This window comes from Phocoena sinus, chromosome 11, assembly GCF_008692025.1.
Source record: "Phocoena sinus isolate mPhoSin1 chromosome 11, mPhoSin1.pri, whole genome shotgun sequence".
Lineage (NCBI taxonomy): Eukaryota > Metazoa > Chordata > Mammalia > Artiodactyla > Phocoenidae > Phocoena > Phocoena sinus.
The window spans coordinates 36572581-36593964 of record NC_045773.1 but is presented as its reverse complement, the minus strand read 5'-3'; the positions used below and the strand labels follow the sequence as shown (position 1 = coordinate 36593964).

Sequence of the window (21384 nt, the reverse complement as noted above, 5' to 3'; positions counted from 1 at the left end):
CCTCTAAGAACTGCTTTTGCTGCATCCCATAGATTTAGTATGGTTGTGTTTTCATTGTCGTTTGTCTCAAGGTTTTTTTTTTTTTTTTGCAATACGCGGGCCTCTCACTGTTGTAGCCTCTCCCGCTGCAGAGCACAGGCTCCGGACGCGCAGGCTCAGCGGCCATGGCTCACGGGCCCAGCCACTCCACGGCATGTGGGATCTTCCTGGACCGGGGCATGAACCCGTGTCCCCTGCATCGGCAGGCAGACTCTCAACCACTGCGCCACCAGGGAAGCCTGTCCCATTGTCTTTTTTAGTAACATGTTGTTTAGTCTTCATGTAATCATTTTTCCTCATTTCTTTTCCTATGATTGATTTCTAATGCCCTTGTGATCAAAGAAGATGCTTGAAATACTTTCTATACTCTTAAATTTGTTGAGGTTAGTTTTGTTCCCTAGTATGTGGTCAGTCCTAGAGAATGTTCCATGTGCACTTGAAAAGAATGTGCATTTTTTTAAATGTAATGTCCTGAAAATATCAAGTCTAACTGTTCTATTGTATCATTTAGGATCTCTGTTGCCTTTTTAAAAAAAAAATTATTTATTTTTTATATTTTTTGCTGCGTTGGGTCTTCGTTGCTGTGCACGGGCTTTCTCTAGTTGCAGTGAGCAGGGGCTACTCTTTGTTGTGGTGCATGGGCTTCTCATTGCAGTGGCTTCTCTTGTTGCAGAGCATGGGCTCTAGCTGCATGGGCTTCAGTAGTTGCAGTGTGCAGGCTCAGTAGTTGTGGCAGGCAGGGCTTAGAGTACGTGGACTTCAGTAGTTGTGGCACATGGACTCAGTAGTTGTGGTGCGCAGGTTTCAGTAGTTGTGTCACCTGGGCTCAGTAGTTGTATCTTGCAGGCTCTAGAGTGCAGGCTCAGTAGTTGTGGCTCATGGGCTTAGTTGCTCCGTGGCATGTGGGATCTTCCCAGACCAGGGATCGAACCCATGTCCCCTGCATTGGAAGGTGGATTCTTAACTGTTGCAACACCAGGGAAGTCCCTTCAAATACATTTTCAATCCCCTTTCTTTTCCTTCTGGAATCCCTATTATGCGTAGCTTGGCACACTTTATACTACCTTATATATGTTTTTAATTTGGCTTTGTGTCTACTGTTTCTCTTGAGACTTTTTTTTTTTAGTTATCTATTTTATACATGTTGGTATATATACGTCAATCCCAATCTCCCAATTCATCCCATTCATTTCCATTATTCTATCTTCCAGATTACTTATTCTTTCTTCTGCATTATTTATTCTGCTATTCATTGCCTTTAGCTCAGCTTTTGTCTTGGCAAATGAATTCTCTAATTTTTCTTGGCTCCTCCTTATAGTTTCTAGTTTTCTAGTCCCTTTTTTAACAGTAATCTGCATTTCTGTTGATAGCATTTCTTAATTCCTTCAGTATTTTCATTACCTCCTTTTTAAACTCGGTGTCTATAAGACTGAAGAGGTCTGTTTCATTGTTTATTCCTTCAGGGGAATTCTCTTGGTCTTTTAACTGGTGGTGGTTCCTCTGCTTCTTCATTTTGCTTATATTTCCCTTACTCCATGTGTTCAGGAGAAACAATTATCTGCTATAGTCTTGGAGGGCTATTTATATGTGGGAGCGTCCCTGATAGCTTGTGTGGGTTTAATATTTTTTTGGCATGAAGGTTGTTTTTGGTTTGAATGCTTGCCGTCTCTTTCCTCAGGGTGTGCTGGTCGTTATCCCCTTGATAGGGGGTATGCAGATGTACAGCCCCCGTGCACGCTCCCAGGAGGGTAGGGACAGAGGTTGGCTCCCAGTGGCGGGACCCTCATTGGTGGTGGCCATGGCAGGCCATGTGCTCCCTGGAAGGAGGACCCTCCACCTACCCCTGGAGTTCGTGTAGGCGGTGCCCTGCCACCACATAGTGAGCCTGGGAGAAAGAAGCTCCTATGGCGGCCCGCCCCGTCTCCTCACAGGGGCAGCCCGCAGCCTTGCCTCTCTGTCGGGCCCAGGCTTCGTCCCTGGACTCCCTCGGTTGTGGCAATCACACCCTGGCCCTCTCAGGCTTTCCTGACACAGCCAATCCTAGTCCTCTCCCTGGTCTGACCTCCAAAGCACAAGCCTCAGCACCCAGCCCCCGCCCCCGCCCCCGCCCGCCTCAGTAGATGAGCATCTCAGGCTGGGGAGTGCCAGGTGATGGCCCTGACCGTCTATGCAGATCTCTCTCTGCTTTGTCCTCCAAAAACCCGTTGCTTGCTGGGTTCTCCCCCAAAGCTCCCCCTCTGTCCAGGCTGATCTCCTCACCAGTGAGGGGACTTCCCAGTGTGTGGAAACCTTTCCTTTTTCACAGCTCCCTCCCAGGGGTGCAGGTCCTGTCCTGTTTCCTTTCTCTCATTTTTTCTTTTGTCCTTCCCAGTTATGTGGAGATTTTCTTGCTCTTTTGGAAGTGTAAGGTCTGCCAGCATTCAGTAGATATTCTGTGAGGAACATTCCACATGTAGATGTATTTTTGATGCATTTGTGGGAGAAGGTGAGCTCTACATCCTACTGCTCTGCCATCTTGATCTGATCTCCCTGACTAACTTTTTTATTTTTGCACCAGCATTACACACAAACCTCTTCTTCCTCATACCCTTTTCTAGTTTCTTATAGTGCTCCCCTGACCAAGGGTTTCCCCTGGTGGTGCATTTTGAGGTGGCCAAAAGCAGCAGTGGCTTGGCAAGGGCTTGCTTGCTGCACAATAAAAACTCTGCAAACCCTCATCCTCGGGATGTGCATGCAATCCAGTGGTGCATCTGTTTTTCCCTGTGGGGAGACAAGAGGGTGTCAGTTTCATTAGCTGAGTTGATCCTGAGAGCCAGGGTGTGGATGAATAGCTTTCTTTTGCTGGCAGAGGTATCTGTGGGCCAACAGAGGGTCAGGGTCCCTCTCGGGAGGTGATTTAGTCCTCTGGCTCCTGGGGTAAGGTAAGGGAGATGGGCATGGGTAGGGAGATGGGCATGGGGGATGCAGGGCATGGCTTCAGTAGTTGTGTCACATGGACTCAGTAGTTGTGTCTTGCAGGCTCTAGAGTGCAGGCTCAGTAGTTGTGGCTCATGGGCTTAGTTGCTCCGTGGCATGTGGGATCTTCCCAGACCAGGGATCGAACCCATGTCCCCTGCATTGGAAGGTGGATTCTTAACTGTTGCAACACCAGGGAAGTTCCTTCAAATACATTTTCAATCTCCTTTCTCTTTCTTCTCCTCCTGGAATCCCCAGCCCCACACTGGGAAGAGTCAGGGCAGGGCTTCCCTGGTGGCGCAGTGGTTGAGAGTCCGCCTGCCGATGCAGGGGACACAGGTTCATGACCCGGTCTGGGAAGATCCCACATGCTGCGGAGCAGCTGGGCCCGTGAGCCATGGCCGTTGAGCCTGCGCGTCCGGAGCCTGCACTTCTGGAGCCTGTGCTCCGCAACGGGAGAGGCCACAACAGTGAGAGGCCACAACAGTGAGAGGCCTGCGTACCACAAAAAAAAAAAAAAAAAAGTCAGGGCAGTCCGGCAGGACTGGGTGGGGTGGGGCTGGGGTTGGGGGAATGGGGGTAAGGGGCACTGAGGCTGCAACTGGATGAAAGTTATTTTGGAGAAAACCAAACAGAGCTCTTCACTGAGTGAGTGAACTCTGGGCCTCCCTCTTTATCTCCCCTTGTGAGAAGCCAGGCCTTGCTCTGTAACACAGGGAAGAAGGGTGGGAAAGTACAGAAGGATGCACGGGGTTGGGGACATCTATAGAGTGTTCAACCTCTGACTCTGGGGTCTCATTTCTCACACAGCTTCTAGGGAAGGCCCTGCTGTCTCCTGGCAGGACCTTCCTGGCACTCTGTGTCTGTTCAGATTAAGAGAGTACTCCCTCCCTCCGTTATCCATGCCTGGGGGCTGGGGCTTGTTGTGGGGTGGCAGACTAGGCATCCCTGTATCCTGGTGGCCTTGGGGGATGAGCAGAGGTTGGCAAGGGCCCAGTGACACCAGTATCTTCTAGGAGCTCTGGCTGGGACATCACCCTGAGAAGCAGCATGGAGCAGCAGCCTAACAGAGAAGGCCACAGCCCAGGAAGGACCCCTCAGGGCCCAGAGTGCAGCAGTACTCCTGTGGGCCAAGAGTGTAGTCTGAGAGACCTGGAGCATAACCTGGGGAGCATTCTTCAGGGACCAGATTCTGGGTCGGAGAAGCTTCCTCCAAGCCCTGACCCCAAGACCCCACCTTTGCACCTGACTGCAGCCCCACCCACGCCCTCAGACTTGGGGCAGCCCCAGAAGTTGCCCCTGACGGGCACTGATAAGAAGTACCCACTGATGAAGCAGCGTGGGTTCTACTCTGACATCCTCAGCCCTGGAAGCTTGGATAAACTTGGGGTGAGTGTGGCAGCCATACCCTACCAAGCCTGAGCCTTCCTTGTGGGTTCTTTTTGCCCTTTCTTCCTTTTATCCATCCATCCATCCACCGATCTGTCTAGCAATTTTCCACCCACTCACCCATCTGCCCATCCTTCTGCCCATCCATCTCTGTCCATTCATTCAACAATTCATTACTGAGCACCTGCTATGTGACAGGCCCTGGGCTAAGCCCCGGTGACAATACACCAGGATTGTCATCCATATGCCTATTGTCATGGGGCAATGGCTTTGGTGGGGAAATACTCCCTCCCCCGGCCCCAGCTCTGGTTGGGGAGGGGGTCCTGGGACAAGGTGGTGTACTGCTGAGATTTACAAGATAGGTATGAATTTGCTGGGTCAGATAGGGGCTGGGGGGAGTGTTCCAGGCAGGGGGAACAGAAGATACAGAGCCTTGAGATCCCTGACAGAGGCCATGGCCCACATGGAGGAGGAGAGTAGAAATAAGAGGAGAGAGATGGAGGGCAGGGGAAGACGGAGAAGGGATATAACTAGGGGAGAGTTCAAAGAGCCCTGTGCGTCCTGGACAGCCTTAGGATGGTTTTAGGCAGGGGAGGGGCCAATAGAGATAGGGCGAGGACCCATTGATACCCACTGTGCCAGAGGTCCCAGAGTGCCCTTGGCAGTGGAGGAATACACAGAGACACCTGCAGGCCTTACGGTACCTCTGTCTTGTGGCTCAGCCCCTGGACACACACCAGGAGTGTTCTCAGAGTGAGGAGGGGGACTGTGCACGACCAGAATGGGGTTGGGCCAGGGGTGTCCCAGGTGGCCACAGCTTGTCACCTACTGTGGCCTCTGAATGAGGAATTGTGCAAATTCCTCTTCACTGATTCTTCCTCATCCCTGTCCCTGTGCCCCTGGGATGCTCCCTGGTGGGCATGGGGGAGACATCTGGCCTTGGGGGCCCTACCAGATCCTGCCTGTCCTTGGGATGTTTACGCTCCCTCAGGGCTATGGGGTTTGGTTTCAGGAAGTGTGTCGTGGCCCCTGCACGAACCAGGACCTCCTGCGGCAGGCCAACCTTGACAAGTTCACCCCAAGAGGTCAGTGCCCAGGGGGCTGGCTGGGTGGGTGCCTTTAGAAGCAGGGCCTCTGGCCTTAGGGAGATTGTCTCCTCTTGGCTGAGGATTTCAATCTCCTCAACTGTGAATAACAAGAAACAAGGTGCTTTGCAGGGGCCCAGCTCATGGTGAGTGCTCGGTGAAGCACAGCTGCTTAATTGTGACTCTCGGCAGAGCTGTGTGTGACAAGGGCACCGTGGTGTGGTGGGGCTGCTGAGGGCCAGGTCCCCAGTTCCCTCTGCCTGGCTGGGGACAATAGGACATTGACATGTGTGTTTTCTGGTACATGGAACGTGGGCTTGGAGGAGGTCAGGACTGTTGTTACCTGGCTCGGGCTGCAGCACCTAGAACAGGGCTTGGAGCAGGAAGGTGCCCAGGATTTCATTGCCAAAGAGGGGAAGGAAGACACTCCTCTCAGGCTCCGTGATGAGTCTTGTAAGGTGTGGGGCAGGTCTGCATGGCGCAGACCAGTTCCCAGTATCAGAGGGGAGGAGAGGGTGGCTCCAAGAAAGGCAGCGAGCTGGTTGGGGCCCTGAGAGGCAGTGAGGCCTTGGGGGCCCTCCTGGCTGGCCAGTGGACAGGACGCCCTTTCGATCAGGTCCAGAAACTCCATGGTCCCAGCTGTCTGCCTTTCCACTCTACCCCCAGGAGAGGCCTGGCTCTGTGCTGGCACTGTCCAGATTTGTCTTCTTGAGACCCACAGTCCTCCTGGGGGCCTGTGAATCCCCAAAAGTGGCACAGGAAACATCACATGTACATGCCTCTGTGCAGTGACCTGAGGATCCAGCCTATTGTGGTCAGCAGTTTCACAAGTATCTGTGGCCTAGAAAATGGTTACAAACCACAGATCAAGGGCTGCGGGGGAGCTGGGAATGGGGCTCCTGCTATCCATGGCAGGGGCTGGGGGCAGGGCTGGTCAGCAGCTCTGTGGCCCCACCCAAGTGAGGAAGAACAGCCCGGCAGGGTCACAGGGTGGCGGCAGTCAGGGCTAATGGCCGTCAGAGCTCTTGGCAGAAGGCTACATGAAGGCCTGGGAAGACTGCCTAGGGCTCCTGGACCAGCAGGGGCGGGGGCCAGGCTTTGCTGTCCTCACCCTGGCTCCTTCTTGGCTCCTGAGACGCAGGGCCAGGCCCAGGAATTCATGATCCTGGGTGTGGAATGTGTTATGGATCCATAGGCTCAAGAGCAGATGATTAGGAATCTGAAAACTGCCCCTGGGCCGGACCGTTTTGGTAGCGTGGGGTTCCCCAAGCACCTGACAGCTCTGGTAAGAGAGCCGACTTAGCGGCAGGTGGATGGCCTCTGCTCAGCCTCTGGAAGCTTCTGTAGAGCCCCAGTGGGTACCCCCAAGGTAGACCCTCCTCTGGTGTGACTGCATCTTGACCCCAGAGACGTGAGGCCCAAGGAGGGGGTTACTAGGGCCTCCCAGGGGAGTTGTTCGGAGCCATCACTGAGCTGTCCAGAGCCCACCCAGGTCCTGGGAAAGGTGGCTCATCCCCGAAGCACTTTCCAGCACTCCCGTCCCTACCACTATGGTCTTGGCTTGTCTGAGACTTTCCTTCCCATTTAACATCCTGAGTCCCGGGAAACTGGAATGTCACCCTATCAATGGGCCTCTCTTCACCAGCTCCCTTGCCCTCAGACCTGGAATGGAAGCCTGTCTAAGGAGGTGTGGCCATTTTGTGACTTGAGGGTCCCCTGGGGGTGGGGTGGTGGTGCCACCCACTCCTACAGTATCCAGGATGTCTTGAGTCTGGAAACAGTCCCAGTGAGTGAATGGCATTCAGACCCCGAGATGCTTGGGAGGGCCTCTGGGGTAGGGATGGCAGGAACCCATCCCAGACATGCAGGGAGCTACCACTTCACCTTCCTATCCAGCTGTAATCCTCACTGGTAGTTTGATTCAGCATCTGGCTTGAGCAAAAGCCGCTGGCACCAGGGCTGTGGGCAGAAAGGAGGGGAATGGTTGAGCATGCTGGCTCTGGGCAGGGCGAGCAGGACCAAAACAGACCTTCTGGAGGCCCTTGTCCTCCAGGCTCGTGACCCCTTGGGAGCCCGGTGCACATCTGGCTTCTCACTGCCACAGGCCAGCTCTGAGCTTCCCATGCCCCGAAGCTGCATGCCTGGTACCTGCCTAGCACTGTGTTTTGGGGGTGTTGGGCCCCACCCTGGGCCCCTGCAGCTCCTGCCCCTGCCCCTGCCCACAGTCAGAACCTTTGAGGTTCCTGAGGACTTCGAGGAGCGCCTGGAGCATCAGCACATCGGGTGTACCACCAAGCTGCTCACCCAGACTGACTTCCCGCTGCAGGCCTACGAGCCCAAGGTGCAGGTGCCCTACCTGGTGCTGCCGGGCCAGTGCCCCCGCAAGATTGAGATTGAGAGGTAGGTATGGTTGCGTGAGCAGTGGGAGGGCCTGCCCTCTGGGAGGTGGCATCCACCCACCTCAAAGAGTGAGGGATAGTAGACAACTAGGTGATCATCCTCATGGCAGAGGTTACTAAGATGGGTCTGTGTGCAAGTGTTCAAATCTTCTAGCCCTTTGGTTTCTTAATAAGAACAAGTTGCTTTCCTTGCTGTGGAATCAGGGAGGGTGGCATTTAAGTCAACGTGGTGGAACTGACAGGCAGGATGCAAGGGCAGTTGGAGCCCAGGACACCAGCCCCAGCCACCATTCCACTTCCTGATAAGTCCCAGAAGGGAAGAGGGCCCTGGAGGGGGTCACTGGGCCACACCCCTACTGCCTCAACTCCCTGGGCCCTTGCTGACCCCCATGAGACACCTCACACGCACCAAGCTGTCATGAGATTTCCTTGTCTCCCTCGGCCAGGAGGAAGCGGCTGTACCTGAGCCTGGACATTGAGCAGCTGCTGGCCCGCGAGGGCATTGACTCCGACAAGCTCATGCCCAGGCACCCAGACCCCCACCACCCCCAGACCATTGAGCAGGGTCATGACCCGCTGTTCCCCATCTATCTCCCACTGAAGGTGAGTCCAGCTTCCACAGAGGGCCAGTGGTCAGGAGGTGGGGGTGCAGGACTCCAGCAGAGGGATCAGACTCAAAAGGGGATCCCATGGCAATCACAAGCACTCACTTGTCAAACAGGACAACTGCATAGTCAGAGTGCTACCCCCACTCCTGGGGTTTCAGGCATCCTAGGCTGGGGCAGGAGGGGCCCCAGGACCCCTGGGACACTGATTCCCTGCTTCTTCCCTGGGAGCCTGGGAACCCTGTGTACATGAGCTCTGTCCCCACCCCACCCACGGGCACCAAGAAGCAGCCCAGTTGGACTGTGGAGTAGTGTTCAGGCCTCCCTGATTACTGTGTCTGGTGTCACTGGGATGGGGAGACCTGTGGTGGAGGAAGGCACCATTGTAGCCCCTTTGGGGTACCAATGGGGAAACTGAGTCCAGAGGAGAAAGAGGGAGCGTAGCCTGCCCTGGTTTTCACCCACTTCCCTGCCCTTCCTCTCCATGGTCCTGAGTATCTCTTGCCTGGTGGTCCCTATGGGGAGACAGAGTTGCATATCACCCTACTAAAGATGGCCTTCTGACAACCTGAACTTCCATTGTTTCTGAGTCTGGATGGGTGCTCAAGAAAACCCAAGGGCCACCACTTCCCTTGGACCTGAGCTGGGTGATCCTGGCCAGTGGTGGTGATCCTGGCCAGTGGTACACCCGATGTGCTGATCCTGCTCTGAGTCCCCAGATACCCCTCTGCCTGAACCTCAGTGTGGCTTGTTTGGACAGGGTTTCAGAGAGCCAGACTCCACAGACCCCTGTGAACAGCAGAGGAGGCACTCAGGCCCCTGGGCCCCAGTCTTCAGCTTCTGCATCTGGGGAGGAGCCTACTCAGGCACCCCTACCCTCTGGCATGCCCAGCCCACTTGGGTCCACCAGGGGTGAGCCGCCTGCTCCCAGCATCTACTGTTTTCTTCCAGGTATTTGACAATGAGGAGTTTGACTGCCGGACTCCCAGTGAGTGGATCAACATGGGCTTGGAGCCAGGGTCTCAGAACAGGAAACCTGTCCCCGGAAAAGCCCTCCTGCCCATCAATGACTTCCTAGGGCATGGTGAGCAGGGCCAGCAAGGGCAGGGGGACAGTATCTTGTCTGCACCATCCTGTCCTGGCCGCCCAGCCACAGACTCCTAGACTGCCCTGGGGCCTCAACCATGGGAGGTGGGGGCCCCACCTTTTGAGGCCTCCCAGCTGGGATACAGGCCAGTGGGCTGGCCGCATAGAAGGAAATGCAGGGACCAGGGATGACATGGGTGGGTGGGCTGAGGAAGGGACAGCTGGATGGTGTCTAATGTTAAAAAAAAAAAGGCTTTGATTTATTGGCAATGAAAAATATGCAAGCTTATTAGGCATGTTCAAATGTGTATAAGGGGCACAATTCAAGCCGTTCCATCCTGTGCCCCAGAAACCACATTGCTCCACCTATAACTGTGGCCTCTTGGCTTTCACTTCTGCATGGACAACACACACACTGTAACACACTCACACTCACATACTTGCTTTCAAACACACACGTTCATAAGCCCACTGTCACACTCACCCACCATCCCTCACACACACACACACACACACACACAACTGTACTCATATGCAAATTTTAAGCGCACAAACACACATGCCTACTGTCACCCATTCACAACCACTATCACACCCACATACACATCCCCACACTGATGTTGCACAGACTTGCCAAATCTTGCCCTTGTCTGTGTCTGCCCCTCCTTTGGCCCCAGGTCTGCCCTGGGGGCTGTGGAAGCTCTCTCCAGTTTGTTGCTGTCTGCCAGGCTAACCTTCCACGGTCACCACCCTTGCCTGCCACCATGGCTGGCATGACTGCTCTCTATGTAGGCATCCTAGGAAGGTCTGTGTTATGAGATTGGAGGTGGCTGTCCCCATGTGCAGGGTGAAGGCCTCTCTGCTCCCTGCCCAGTGCATGGATATGCCGCTGTGGAGTGGGGAGTGGGCCCAGTGGGCCAGCGCCCAGGCGGGAGATAGGATTGTGAGAGCCATGCTGGTTTTCAGACTGCTCAGCCTCCAGGGGGCCCACAGCGAGTCCGTTGTGCAAGCTGTAAGTTTATGTTTCAGTTTAAAAACATGTAAATGCTAGAATCAATTTCTTTGAACTAGATAAGAAACCCAGAATGTTCCCTTTACTTTGGACTTAATTACAAAAATAATTTAACTCAATTGTTCCCAGATCTCCAATTCCTGGTGATAAAACCAGAAGGTTTGGGGCTGTATTAACCTTAAATGTACCAGGTAGTGGCTTCCCTGAAGTGCTTCTGCTTGCACTGCTTCATATGGGCCCTGGCCCTCGGTGGCAGCACTAATGGTGGAGCGTTTCTGCCAGACCTCTGCTTTCTGCTAGGGGCTTCTTGTGACATCTTTTCCTTTAAGCTGAGTCAAGACAAGGTCAGCATTTTCAAAAAGGAAACTAATTAGGAAGAGGAGGGAAAAGCAAAACAGAGCCAAAGCTGGTGAGGTATATCCCACAGCAGCCTCCTTTACTTATCTACCTGGCATCAGTCAGTGGGAGCATTTCTTTGGAATTCCAGCCTGGAGAAGATGCATACACAATATGACTTTAAGCTCTGTGAGACACACAAACAAGGTAACAAATCAGAAAGGGCCTGGGGCAAAGGTGCTATTTTAGGCAGAGATGCTTCTACAAGGAGAAGCCACTTGAGCAGGGAACAAGCCAGCATCCAGGTGACCTGGATGAAGACTGTTCCAGGCAGAGGGCACAGCCAATGCTAAGGCCCTGAGGCAGGAGCAAGCTACAAAGTCATAGGAATAGCCAGACATCCAGTGTGGCTGGAGAGGAATGAGTGAGGGAGGCAGTGGCAAGAGGTGAGCTGGAGTAGTCAAAGGCTTTCAGCCCAGGGAGAGGGTGGGAGGCCCATCCTGGCCAAACAGCCCCTGAGGCCCACTTTGAGGCCATTGCAGGGAAGCAGTCTTCTACCCTGCCCTGCCCTGATGGGAGCAGCCCCGGGGCTCAGCTGCCACATGCAGCCTAAGGGCTTCCCTCGGGCCTTGAAGAGGTCCAGTTCAGACGTGGTGAGCTCTACACCTAGATCCTCAACAGGGCTAGACAAACAAGGACTAAGCAAACAAGCCCCTGTTTGCTTGGGGCTTTCCTGCCTCCTGTCCCAGCCCTGCTGGCCTGTGTCTCTCTCTGCCCTGATGGAGTCATGCAGAGCATCAGGGCAGAGAGACCTGCCTGGTTCCCAAGAGTCAAGCTCAGCTGGAAGGAAGTAGGCTCCCCACTCTGCTGCAACCAGAGGGTGGGGGTCAGCATGGTGGGAGAGAGGCCAGACTAGTGACCACTGAGACCTTTCCTAGCATCCACTGCCCACATGCAGGGGCCTTTTCCCACCCTATGGCAGGGAGCACTGATGGGCACCCCTCCTGTTTCAGAGGACCCCAAGAGTCAGAAGCTGACGTACAAATGGTGCGATGTCGGCGTCCTGGACTATGACAAGGAGAAGAAGCTGTACCTAGTGCACAAGACGAATGAGGATGGTTTGGTGCGAGATGAGATGGGGAAGCCCATCCTGAATGGAGGGGTAACGGCTGAAGGTACGAGGTCTCTGCCCCTGCCTCAGGCAGACCCCCAGCTCAGGCCCGGCCTGGCCTGTGACTGAGGCCAACCCCTGCCCAGGGTATAGCCAGCTTGGGTCTGAATGCCCCCTTGCTCTGTTGTCCTGGGGCTGTCTGTCCCCCAACCAGTGAGAACCAGAGGACGCATCACTCAGAGACCCCAGGAAGGGCAATTGGCCATTATTTGATATGCCAACTCTGAGCAGCTGGCAGTGCTGCTTTCAGTGTCATCTTGAGAAGGAGCCTGAGGCCCAACAATTAATGATATCTGCCCTGGGTGTGGCACCAGGAATGGGCAATTGAATGGCCACCCCTGTATAACTCCTTGTCTGTACACAGCTTTTTACAATTTACAAAGCAGTTTCACATCCATCCATGACAACCTGTGACGTGGGCAGTTCAGGGAGTGTTGTCATACCCATTTCACAGATGTGATGGGGTCACTTGCTCAGAGCCACCATGCATCAGTGGCAGAGCCAGGCTGGAACCCAGTGCTCCTGCCCAGAGGGCCCCACTGCATGTTCCTTTGTCCCTCCACCCGACCCCAGGAAGGCCACCCCTCCTGATCTGCCAGTACTGGGTGCCAAGGATCCAGCTTCTCTTCTGTGCCGAGGACCCACGTGTGTTCACACAACGTGTGGTCCAGGCCAACGCCCTGCGCAAGAACACGGAGGCGCTGCTGCTATACAACCTGTATGTGGACTGTATGCCCTCCGAGGGCCAGCGGCTCATCAGTGAGCAGAGCCTGAGCAAGATCAAGCAGTGGGCCATGAGCACACCTCGGATGCGCAAAGGGCCCTTGTGAGTACCTCCCCCAGACCCTTTCCCACACCAGAGCAGCACCTCCTCCAGGGAGCTGTCCAGTGGAAAAGTAGTGCTGCCCAGTGGGGGAGGGGGATGCTCCCTCCATGCTCATCTGTTTGGGGCTGTCTTGCCCACTGCATTATGGATTTCTTGGGCCCCAAACAATTTCTTGTTCATCTCCAGATCTCTCATATCAATATGGACTCATGGATTCTTAATTTTATTCCAAGGGTTATAATCTGTTACTACCATTTTTAATTTTGATGCTCAAATTGTCCCAGCTTTGGCCAGTGGGAGCCTCTTCAAGCTGATTCCTGTGTCCATTTGATATGTTCTTATTGGTCATTGAGTATGCTTTTACTTTCTGGCACAGCAAGAAGTTCCAGGTTCATCTTACTTTCCCAGACCCAGCCCTGAAATCAGCTGTTTTCCCAAGGAACCCTGGTTCCTCTTGGTGGGGAATGGTATTTAGAAGCTAAGATTTTGACATTAAGATGTGCTCATTGCTACTGGGAAATCAATACTTTGAAGTCCTTAGAGCAGATAGATCTAAGATATATACGTTATTTATTTATTTTATATCATATCATATATTCTTTAAACTTTTTTTAAAATTTATTTTTGAGGCTTCCCTGGTGGCACAGTGGTTGAGGGTCTGCCTGCGATGCAGGCGACACCGGTTCGTGCCCCGGTCCAGGAGGATCCTACATGCCGCGGAGCGGCTGCGCCCGTGAGCCACGGCCGCTGAGCCTGTGCATCCGGAGCCTGTGCTCCACAATGGGAGAGGCCACAACAGTGAGAGGCCCGCGTACCGCAAAAAAAAAAAAAAAAATTATTTTTGACTGCGTTGGGTCTTTGCTGCTGTGCGCAGGCTTTCTCTAGTTGTGGCTAGCAGGGGCTACTCTTCATTGCAGAGCACAGGCTCTAGGCGCTCAGGCTTCAGTAGTTGCAGTGCGTGGGCTTCTCACTGCAGTGGTTTTTCTTGTTGCAGAGCACAGGCTCTAGGCACACAGGCTTCAGTAGTTGCGGCACATGGGCTTAGTCATCGTGGCTTGCGGGCCATAGAGAGCAGGCTCAGTAGTTGTGGCACACGGGCTTAGTTGCTCCGCTGCATGTGGGATTTTCCTGGACCAGGGCTTGAACCCCTGTCCCCTGCATTGGCAGGCGGATTCTTAACCACTGCATCACCAGGGAAGGCCCTCATACCATATATTCTTATATTACATTATGTTACGTATAACCTCCATGCACATGTCTTTATCTATTATATATCTATCTGTTAAAAAAACATGAGTTCATACTGATATCTTCATATTGACTTCAAACCACAGGGCTCATTCTCACTTGTACATATTTGGTACTTCTTTTTCTAAAAGAAAATTGGCTTTTATTCCTCATAGTATATTTACTTATTTGCTCAGTCCTGGAATACACAGAAAGTAGTTTCAATTGCTTAATCCATACCCTTCGGAGGAAAAACTCTACAAAGTAATCTTTGATATTTGTTTAGTTTTCTTTTTCTCTTTAAAAAGAGAGGGGGTGCTTCCCTGGTGGTGCAGTGGTTGAGAGTCTGCCTGTCGATGCAGGGGACACGGGTTCGTGTCCCGGTCTGGGGAGATCCCACATGCCACGGAGCAGCTAGGCCCATGAGCCATGGCCACTGAGCCTGCGCGTCCGGAGCCTGTACTCCGCAATGGGAGAGGCCACAACAGTGAGAGGCCCGCGTACCGCAAAAAAGAAAAAAAAAAAAAAAAAAAAAGAGAGAGGGAGTATATAGTCCAAATACTATGTTCAAAAGTTACTTGGTTTAGTTCTTCCCACCCTGCTCAGTGGGATATATTCATTTGATGAATATATATATAGCTTGGTCCGTTTGTTTTATAAATATAAATAAATATCTGTGTATATATATAGAAAATACATGTAAAATATACATATAATATGTGTATTATATTGTAATATATACATATATATTGTTATATATTACATTATATATAATATGTATGTATAAAATTTAGAGAGAATATATATATGTAAATATTTCTTTATGTGTATAATATATACACACATATATAAAACATACTCACTAATATAGGTTACTCAAAAAGGTATACTCAGAGATTTGTCCCTCTTCACTCTCATTCATTCTATCCTATCCACATTTCCCATCTTTTCCACTCTGTTCCCACTCATAGGTAACCAATATCACTAGTTTCTGGTTTATTTTTTCTGTATTTCTTTTTGCACAAATGATATTTTCATGTATATTTTCTTATCCCCCTTCTTATATGCAGGGTAGTACACTATAGATATTCTTTTTATTTTGCCTTTTTCATTTACAATACATCCTGGGAATCAATCCTTATCAGTTCACTGAGTCTTCCTTCATTCTTTTTTATAGCTGCACAGTAATCTATTGTGTGGATGTTCCATGTATCATGGTTTATTCAACCATTCTCTAATACATAGACATTTAGGTAATTTCCAGTAGTTTGCAATTACAAACAATGCTACAATGAATAATCTTGTGCACTTGTATATTCATATTGATGGAGGTATAGCTTTATATAGTGTATATTCTGAGAAGAGGAATTGCAAGGTCAAAAGATGAGTACTCACTGTACTTTTGTTAGGTATCACCACATTTTCCTCCATAAGGATTTTGCATGCCCACCAGCAATGTGTGAGCGTGCCTGTTTCCCTACCCCCTTGCCAAGAGTGCGTTGTTATACAATTTAATTTTTTGCCAGTCTGCAAGGTAAGTCTGTAAGTATTATAAATGAGGCTGAATGTCTTTTCAATCTTTTCATATGATTAAGGACAAATTTTATATCTTTTTGTGACCTGTCCATATTTTTTGCCCATTTTTTTCTCTTAGGTTTTTGGGGTATTTTCCCTCTAATGTAATGAGTTCTTTATATATTAAGGATATTGGTTCTTTTAAAAATTAATTAATTAATTAATTAATTTTTGGCTGCGTTGGGTCTTTGTTACTGCCCGCAGGCTTTCTCTAGTTGTGGCGAGCGGGGTCTACTCTTCGTTGCGGTGTGCGGGCTTCTCACTGTGGTGGCTTCTCTTGTGGAGCACAGGCTCTAGGTGCGTGGGCTTCAGTAGTTGTGGCATATGGGATCAGTAGTTGTGGCTCATGGGCCCTAGAGCACAGGCTCAGTAGTTGTGGCGCACAGGCTTAGTCGCTCTGCGGCATGTGGGATCTTCCCAGACCAGGGATTGAACCATGTTCCTTGCATTGGCAGGTAGATTCTTAACCACTGCACAACCAGGGAAGTCCCAAGGATATTGGTTCATTATCTGTGATGTATGTTGTAAATATTTTCTCCTGGTTTGTCAGTTGTATATTGACTTTTCTTATAGTAATCTTTGCAATATAACTTTAAAAGTATGTAAACAGTTTTATTAATCATTTCTTCTATTGCATCTGGATTTTGAGTCATAGTTAGAAAGTCCTTCCCTATATTGAGGTTTTCTTCTAGAACTTGTATGGTTTCATGTTTTTGCCTTTTATATCCTTGATTCATCCTTATGTATGGTATGTGGTATGGATCCAATTTTATCTTTTTCCAAATGGCTAACTAACATTTATTAAATGGTTTATTATTACCCATCAACATTTATTGAAACCTCCATCTATGACACAGTGACTTGAGAGGCCACCTTTATCATACACTAATTTCCATGTGTACTTGGGTCTATTTCTGGATTTTCTGTTCTATTCCATTGTTCTGTTTGTCCATTTATGCACTCGTACTACAGTTTTTTTTCTATAATTTTTTAATAGATTTATTTATTTTTATTTATTTATTTTTGGCTGCACTGGGTCTTCGTTGCTGCGTGCGGGCTTTCTCTAGTTGCAGTGAGTGGGGGCTACTCTTGCAGTGTGCGTGCTTCTCGTTGCAGTGGCTTGTGGAGCATGGGCTCTAGGCACGCAGGCTTCAGTAGTTGTGGCTCGTGGTCTCAGTAGTTGTGGTGCACTGGCTTAGTTGCTCTGTGGCATGTGGGATCTTCCCAGACCAGGGATTGAACCTGTGTCGCCTGCATTGGCAGGCGGATTCTTTTTCTTTTTTTGGCAGGCGGATTCTTAACCACTGCGCCGCCAGGGAAGTCCTCGTACTACATACAGTGTTTATTTATTTATTTATTTATTTATGGCTGCACGTGGGCTTTCTCTATTTGCGGTAAGCGGGGGCTACTCTTCATTACGGTGTGAGGGCTTCTCATTGCGGTGGCTTCTCTTGTTGTGGAGCACAGGCTCTAGACACGCAGGCTTCAGTACTGTAGTATGCGGGCTCAGTAGTTGTGGTGCGTGGGCTGTAGAGCACAGGCTCAGTAGTTGTGGTGCACGGGCTTAGTTGCTCCGTGGTATGTGGGATCTTCCCGGACCAGGGTTCGAACTCATGTCCCCTGCATTGGCAGGTGGATTCTTAACCACTGCTCCACCAGGGAAGTCCACTACAGTTTTTTTATTTTTATTTTTTTGCGGTACGTGGGCCTCTCACTGTTGTGGCCTCTCCCGTTGCGGAGCACAGGCTCTGGACGCACAGGCTCAGCAGCCATGGCTCATGGGCCCAGGTGCTCCGTGGCATGTGGGATCTTCCCGAACTGGGGCACGAACCCACGTCCCCTGCATCGGCAGGCGGACTCTCAACCACTGCGCCACCAGGGAAGCCCCTACAGTTTTAATTATAGATATTTTACAGTATGTTTTAATGTCTTGTAGGGCCATTATGTACATGGTAAAATATACATAGTATAAAATTCACCATTTTAACTATTTTTAAGTGTACAGCTCAGTGGCATTAAGTACATCCATATTGTTGTCCAACCATCACTACCATCTATTCATAGAATATTCATCATCCCAAAGTGAAACTTTGTACCGATTAAGCTATAAGACCCATTCCCCTCTCCCCCAGCTCCTGGCAACCACCATTCTATTGTACTTTCTGAATTTGACTACCCTAAGTACCTCATATGAGTAGAATCATACATACTTATCCTTTTGCGAATCCTTCCTTCACTTAGCATAATGTCTTTCAGTATCATCCATGTTGTAGCACATGTCAGAATTCTCTTCCTTTTTAAGGCTGAATAATATTCCATTGTACATATATACCACATTTTGTTTATCCATTCATCTGTTGATAGACACTTGATTGCTCACATCTTTTGGCTATTATGAATAATACTGCTGTGAACATGGGTATACAAAGATAACTTCATGTCCCTGCTTTCTGTTCTTTTGGGTATAAACCCAGAAGCAGAATTATTAGATCATATGGTAATTCTATTTGTTGTTGTTTAGTTTTTGTTTCATAATCATAAACTTAACTCTGTAATCCAGCTAGACTTGGAAGGGGATAAGGAAAACTTGGAACCCAAAAAACTGCAGTGAGAGCACAAAGATTATAGGCTATCATGAGCAAATGAGAGAAGGAATGGTCTGGTAGTTAAGATACAATACAAGTCAAATTTATTAGAGTTATCCACAGTCAGAAATGGTGAGCTTCTTGCTGGTCTTGCCAAACATGCACCCAAAGCACTCCATGGTTTTCACAATATTCATGCCCTCTTTCACCTTGCTAAAGACCACGTGCTTGCCACCCAACCACCCAGTCTTGGTAGTGTAGATGAAAAACTGGGAACCATTTATGTGGGTCCACAATTTGCCATGTACAAGATGTGAAGACCCATATGCTTCAGAGTGATGCTTATTATCAAATTTCTCCTTGTAGATAACTTGCTGCCAGTGCCATTATGGCATGTGAAGTCACCACCCTGGTACATAAACCCTGGAATAGTTCTGTGAAAGTAGGGACCTTTATAACCAAATCCTTTCTCCTCAGTGCTCAGAACACTCAAGTTTTCTGCTGTCTATGGAACTTTGTCTGCAAACAGCTCAAATGAGACATGGTCCAAGGCGACATCAACAGCGAATGTCAAAGAACGCTGTGGGGTTGACCATGGTGGGGTAGTGCAGGGTGGCTTCGGGTGGCATTGGTGGTGTCGGCAAAGCCCTATTTTTAATTTTTTGAGAAACCACCAACATGTTTTCCATAGCAGCTGCACCATTTTACATTCCTAGCAGCAGGGCACAAGGGTTCAAATTTCTCCATATCCTCACTGACACTTTCTATTTTCTGGCTTTTTTTTCCCTTAGAGTAGCCATCCTAAAGGATGTGAAGTGGTATCTCCTTGTGATTTTTATTTGCATTTTCCTAATGATTAGTGATGTTAAGCACTTCTTTTCATGCGCTTATTGGCTATTTGTATATTCTTCTTTGGAGAAATGTGTATTCAAATTCTTTTGCCTATATTCAAACCTAGTTGTATTTATTTATTTAGTTAGTTAGTTATGGCTGTGTCGGGTCTTAGTTTTGGCACGTGGGATCTTTCGTTGCAGCGCATGGGCTTCTCTTTAGTTGTGGCACACGGCCTCTCTAGTTGTGGCGCACGGGCTTAGTTGCCCTGTGGCATGTGGGATCTTAGTTCCCTGACCAGGGATCTAACCCGTGTACCCTGCTTTGGAAGGTGGATTCTTAAGCACTGGACCCCCAGGGAAGTCCCCAGTTGTTTTTTTGTTGTTGCGTTTTAGTTCTTTATAGACTTTGGATATTAATCCCTTATCAGATATGTGATTTGAAGATAGTTTCTCCCATTCCATGGTTTGCCTTTTTATTCTGTTGATAGTGTCCTTTGTGTAACTAGGACACAAAGGTTTTCATTTTGGTGAAGTCCAATTTGTCTATTTTTCCTTATTGCTTGTGACTTTGTGTCATGTATAAGAAATCATTACCAAATCCAATGTCGTGAAGCTTTCTTCCATGTGTTCTTTTAAGAATTTTACAGTGTTAGATCTTATGTTCAGATCTTTGATCCATTTTGAGTTAAATTTTGCATATGGTCTTAGGTAAGGGTCCAAGTTCATTCTTTTGCATGTGAATATGCAGTTTTCCCAGGACAATGTGTTGAAAAGGCTGTCTTTTTCCCCATTGAATGATGTTGGAACCCTTGTTGAAAATCATTTGACTATATATATATGAGGTTTTATTTTTGGGCTGTCTTTTCTATTCCATTGGTCTCTCAGTCTGTCTTTATTCCAGTACCACATATTTTGATTACTGTAGGTTTGTAATTAGTTTTGAAACTGAAAAGTGTGAGTCTTCCCACTTTGTTCTTTTTCAAGTTTGTTTTGGCTATTTGGGGGTCCCTTGAGATTCCATATGAATTTTAGGATGAATTTTTCTCTTTCTGCAAAAAAAGTTGTTGGGATTTTGATAGGGATTTTGCACGCTTATTTCCTCATGTGAGCTTTAGTATCAACTTGTCTAGCTGTATTTTTAAAACATTTGGTATTTTTATTGTGATAGCATTATATTTTTAAATTACCTTAGGTATAGCTGACATCTTTGGGATCCTGAATTGTACTATCCAAGAACAAGGAATGTTTGTCCATTTGTTCAAGTCTACTTCTGTATCTTTCAGTAGTGCTTTAAAGATTTTTTCATATAGGTTTTGCATATTTCTAAGTATTTTATCTTCTTTGTTGCTATTATAAATGGGCTTTCTCTACTCTTACATCTATTGATTGATTTCTTTATGCCAATTTACATCCTGTTACCTTCCTAAAATCATTTAATGTTTGAGTTTATCATTGATTCTCTGGGACTTTCTAAGTGCACACTATCTGTAAATAGAGATAGTTTTACTTATTATTTTCCAATTCTTATTCCTCTAATTACTTTCTCTTGTCTAATTGCATTTTCTAATACCTCCAGTACAATATTGAATAGTAGTGGAGACAGTAGGCTTCGTTACCTTGTTCCTAATATTAGTGGAAATACCTCTAGTGTTTTTGCCTTAAGAAAAATGCTAGCTTTAGGGTTTTGTTTATTTAATAATGTAGCTGTTGATTTCTATTTTCTTAAATTTTTTTTTTGTCATAGGCTATTTAAGTACCCGTGGAGATAATCATATGTTTGTCTCCTTAGATCTATTCACATGGTGAATTATATTAATTGATTTGCTAATATTGAGACAACCTTGCAATCCTTTAATAAATCCCACTTAGCCATGGTGTATCATTTTTTTTAACATCTTTATTGGAGTATAATTGCTTTACAATGGTGTGTTAGTTTCTGTTTTATAACAAAGCGAATCAGTTATACATATACATATGTTCCCATATCTCTTCCCTCTTGTGTCTCCCTCCCACCCTCCCTATCCCACCCCTCTAGTGTATCATTTTTAATGTGGTATTAGATTTTGTCCATTAATATGCTATTTAGAACTTTATCATTGATATGTGATATTGGCTTGCAATTTTTTTTGTATTTCTTTATACAGGTTTGAAGCAAAGTTATACTTGCTTCATATAAAGAATTTTGACATTTTCCATCTTTTTCAGTACTCTGGAGCAATTTATGTTGCATTGGGGCTGTGTGGTCATTCTTTTGTAAAACC

General features: G+C 48.5%; 1 protein-coding gene and 1 pseudogene across 1 annotated transcript in view; one reads left to right on the top strand and one right to left on the bottom strand.

Annotated features, from left to right (window-relative positions):
* The window catches only part of DNAH1 (dynein axonemal heavy chain 1), a 101691-nt gene that overhangs the window by 24964 nt on the left and 55343 nt on the right, over nt 1-21384 (top strand). The window contains exons 2-8 of the mRNA XM_032650102.1: nt 4011-4383; nt 5396-5468; nt 7694-7868; nt 8314-8470; nt 9424-9556; nt 11920-12081; nt 12651-12903. Coding sequence (XP_032505993.1) covers nt 4011-4383; nt 5396-5468; nt 7694-7868; nt 8314-8470; nt 9424-9556; nt 11920-12081; nt 12651-12903 — 1326 coding nt within the window. The remainder of the gene's footprint in view (nt 1-4010; nt 4384-5395; nt 5469-7693; nt 7869-8313; nt 8471-9423; nt 9557-11919; nt 12082-12650; nt 12904-21384) is intronic.
* On the bottom strand, nt 18404-18886 carry LOC116762741 (annotated as a pseudogene).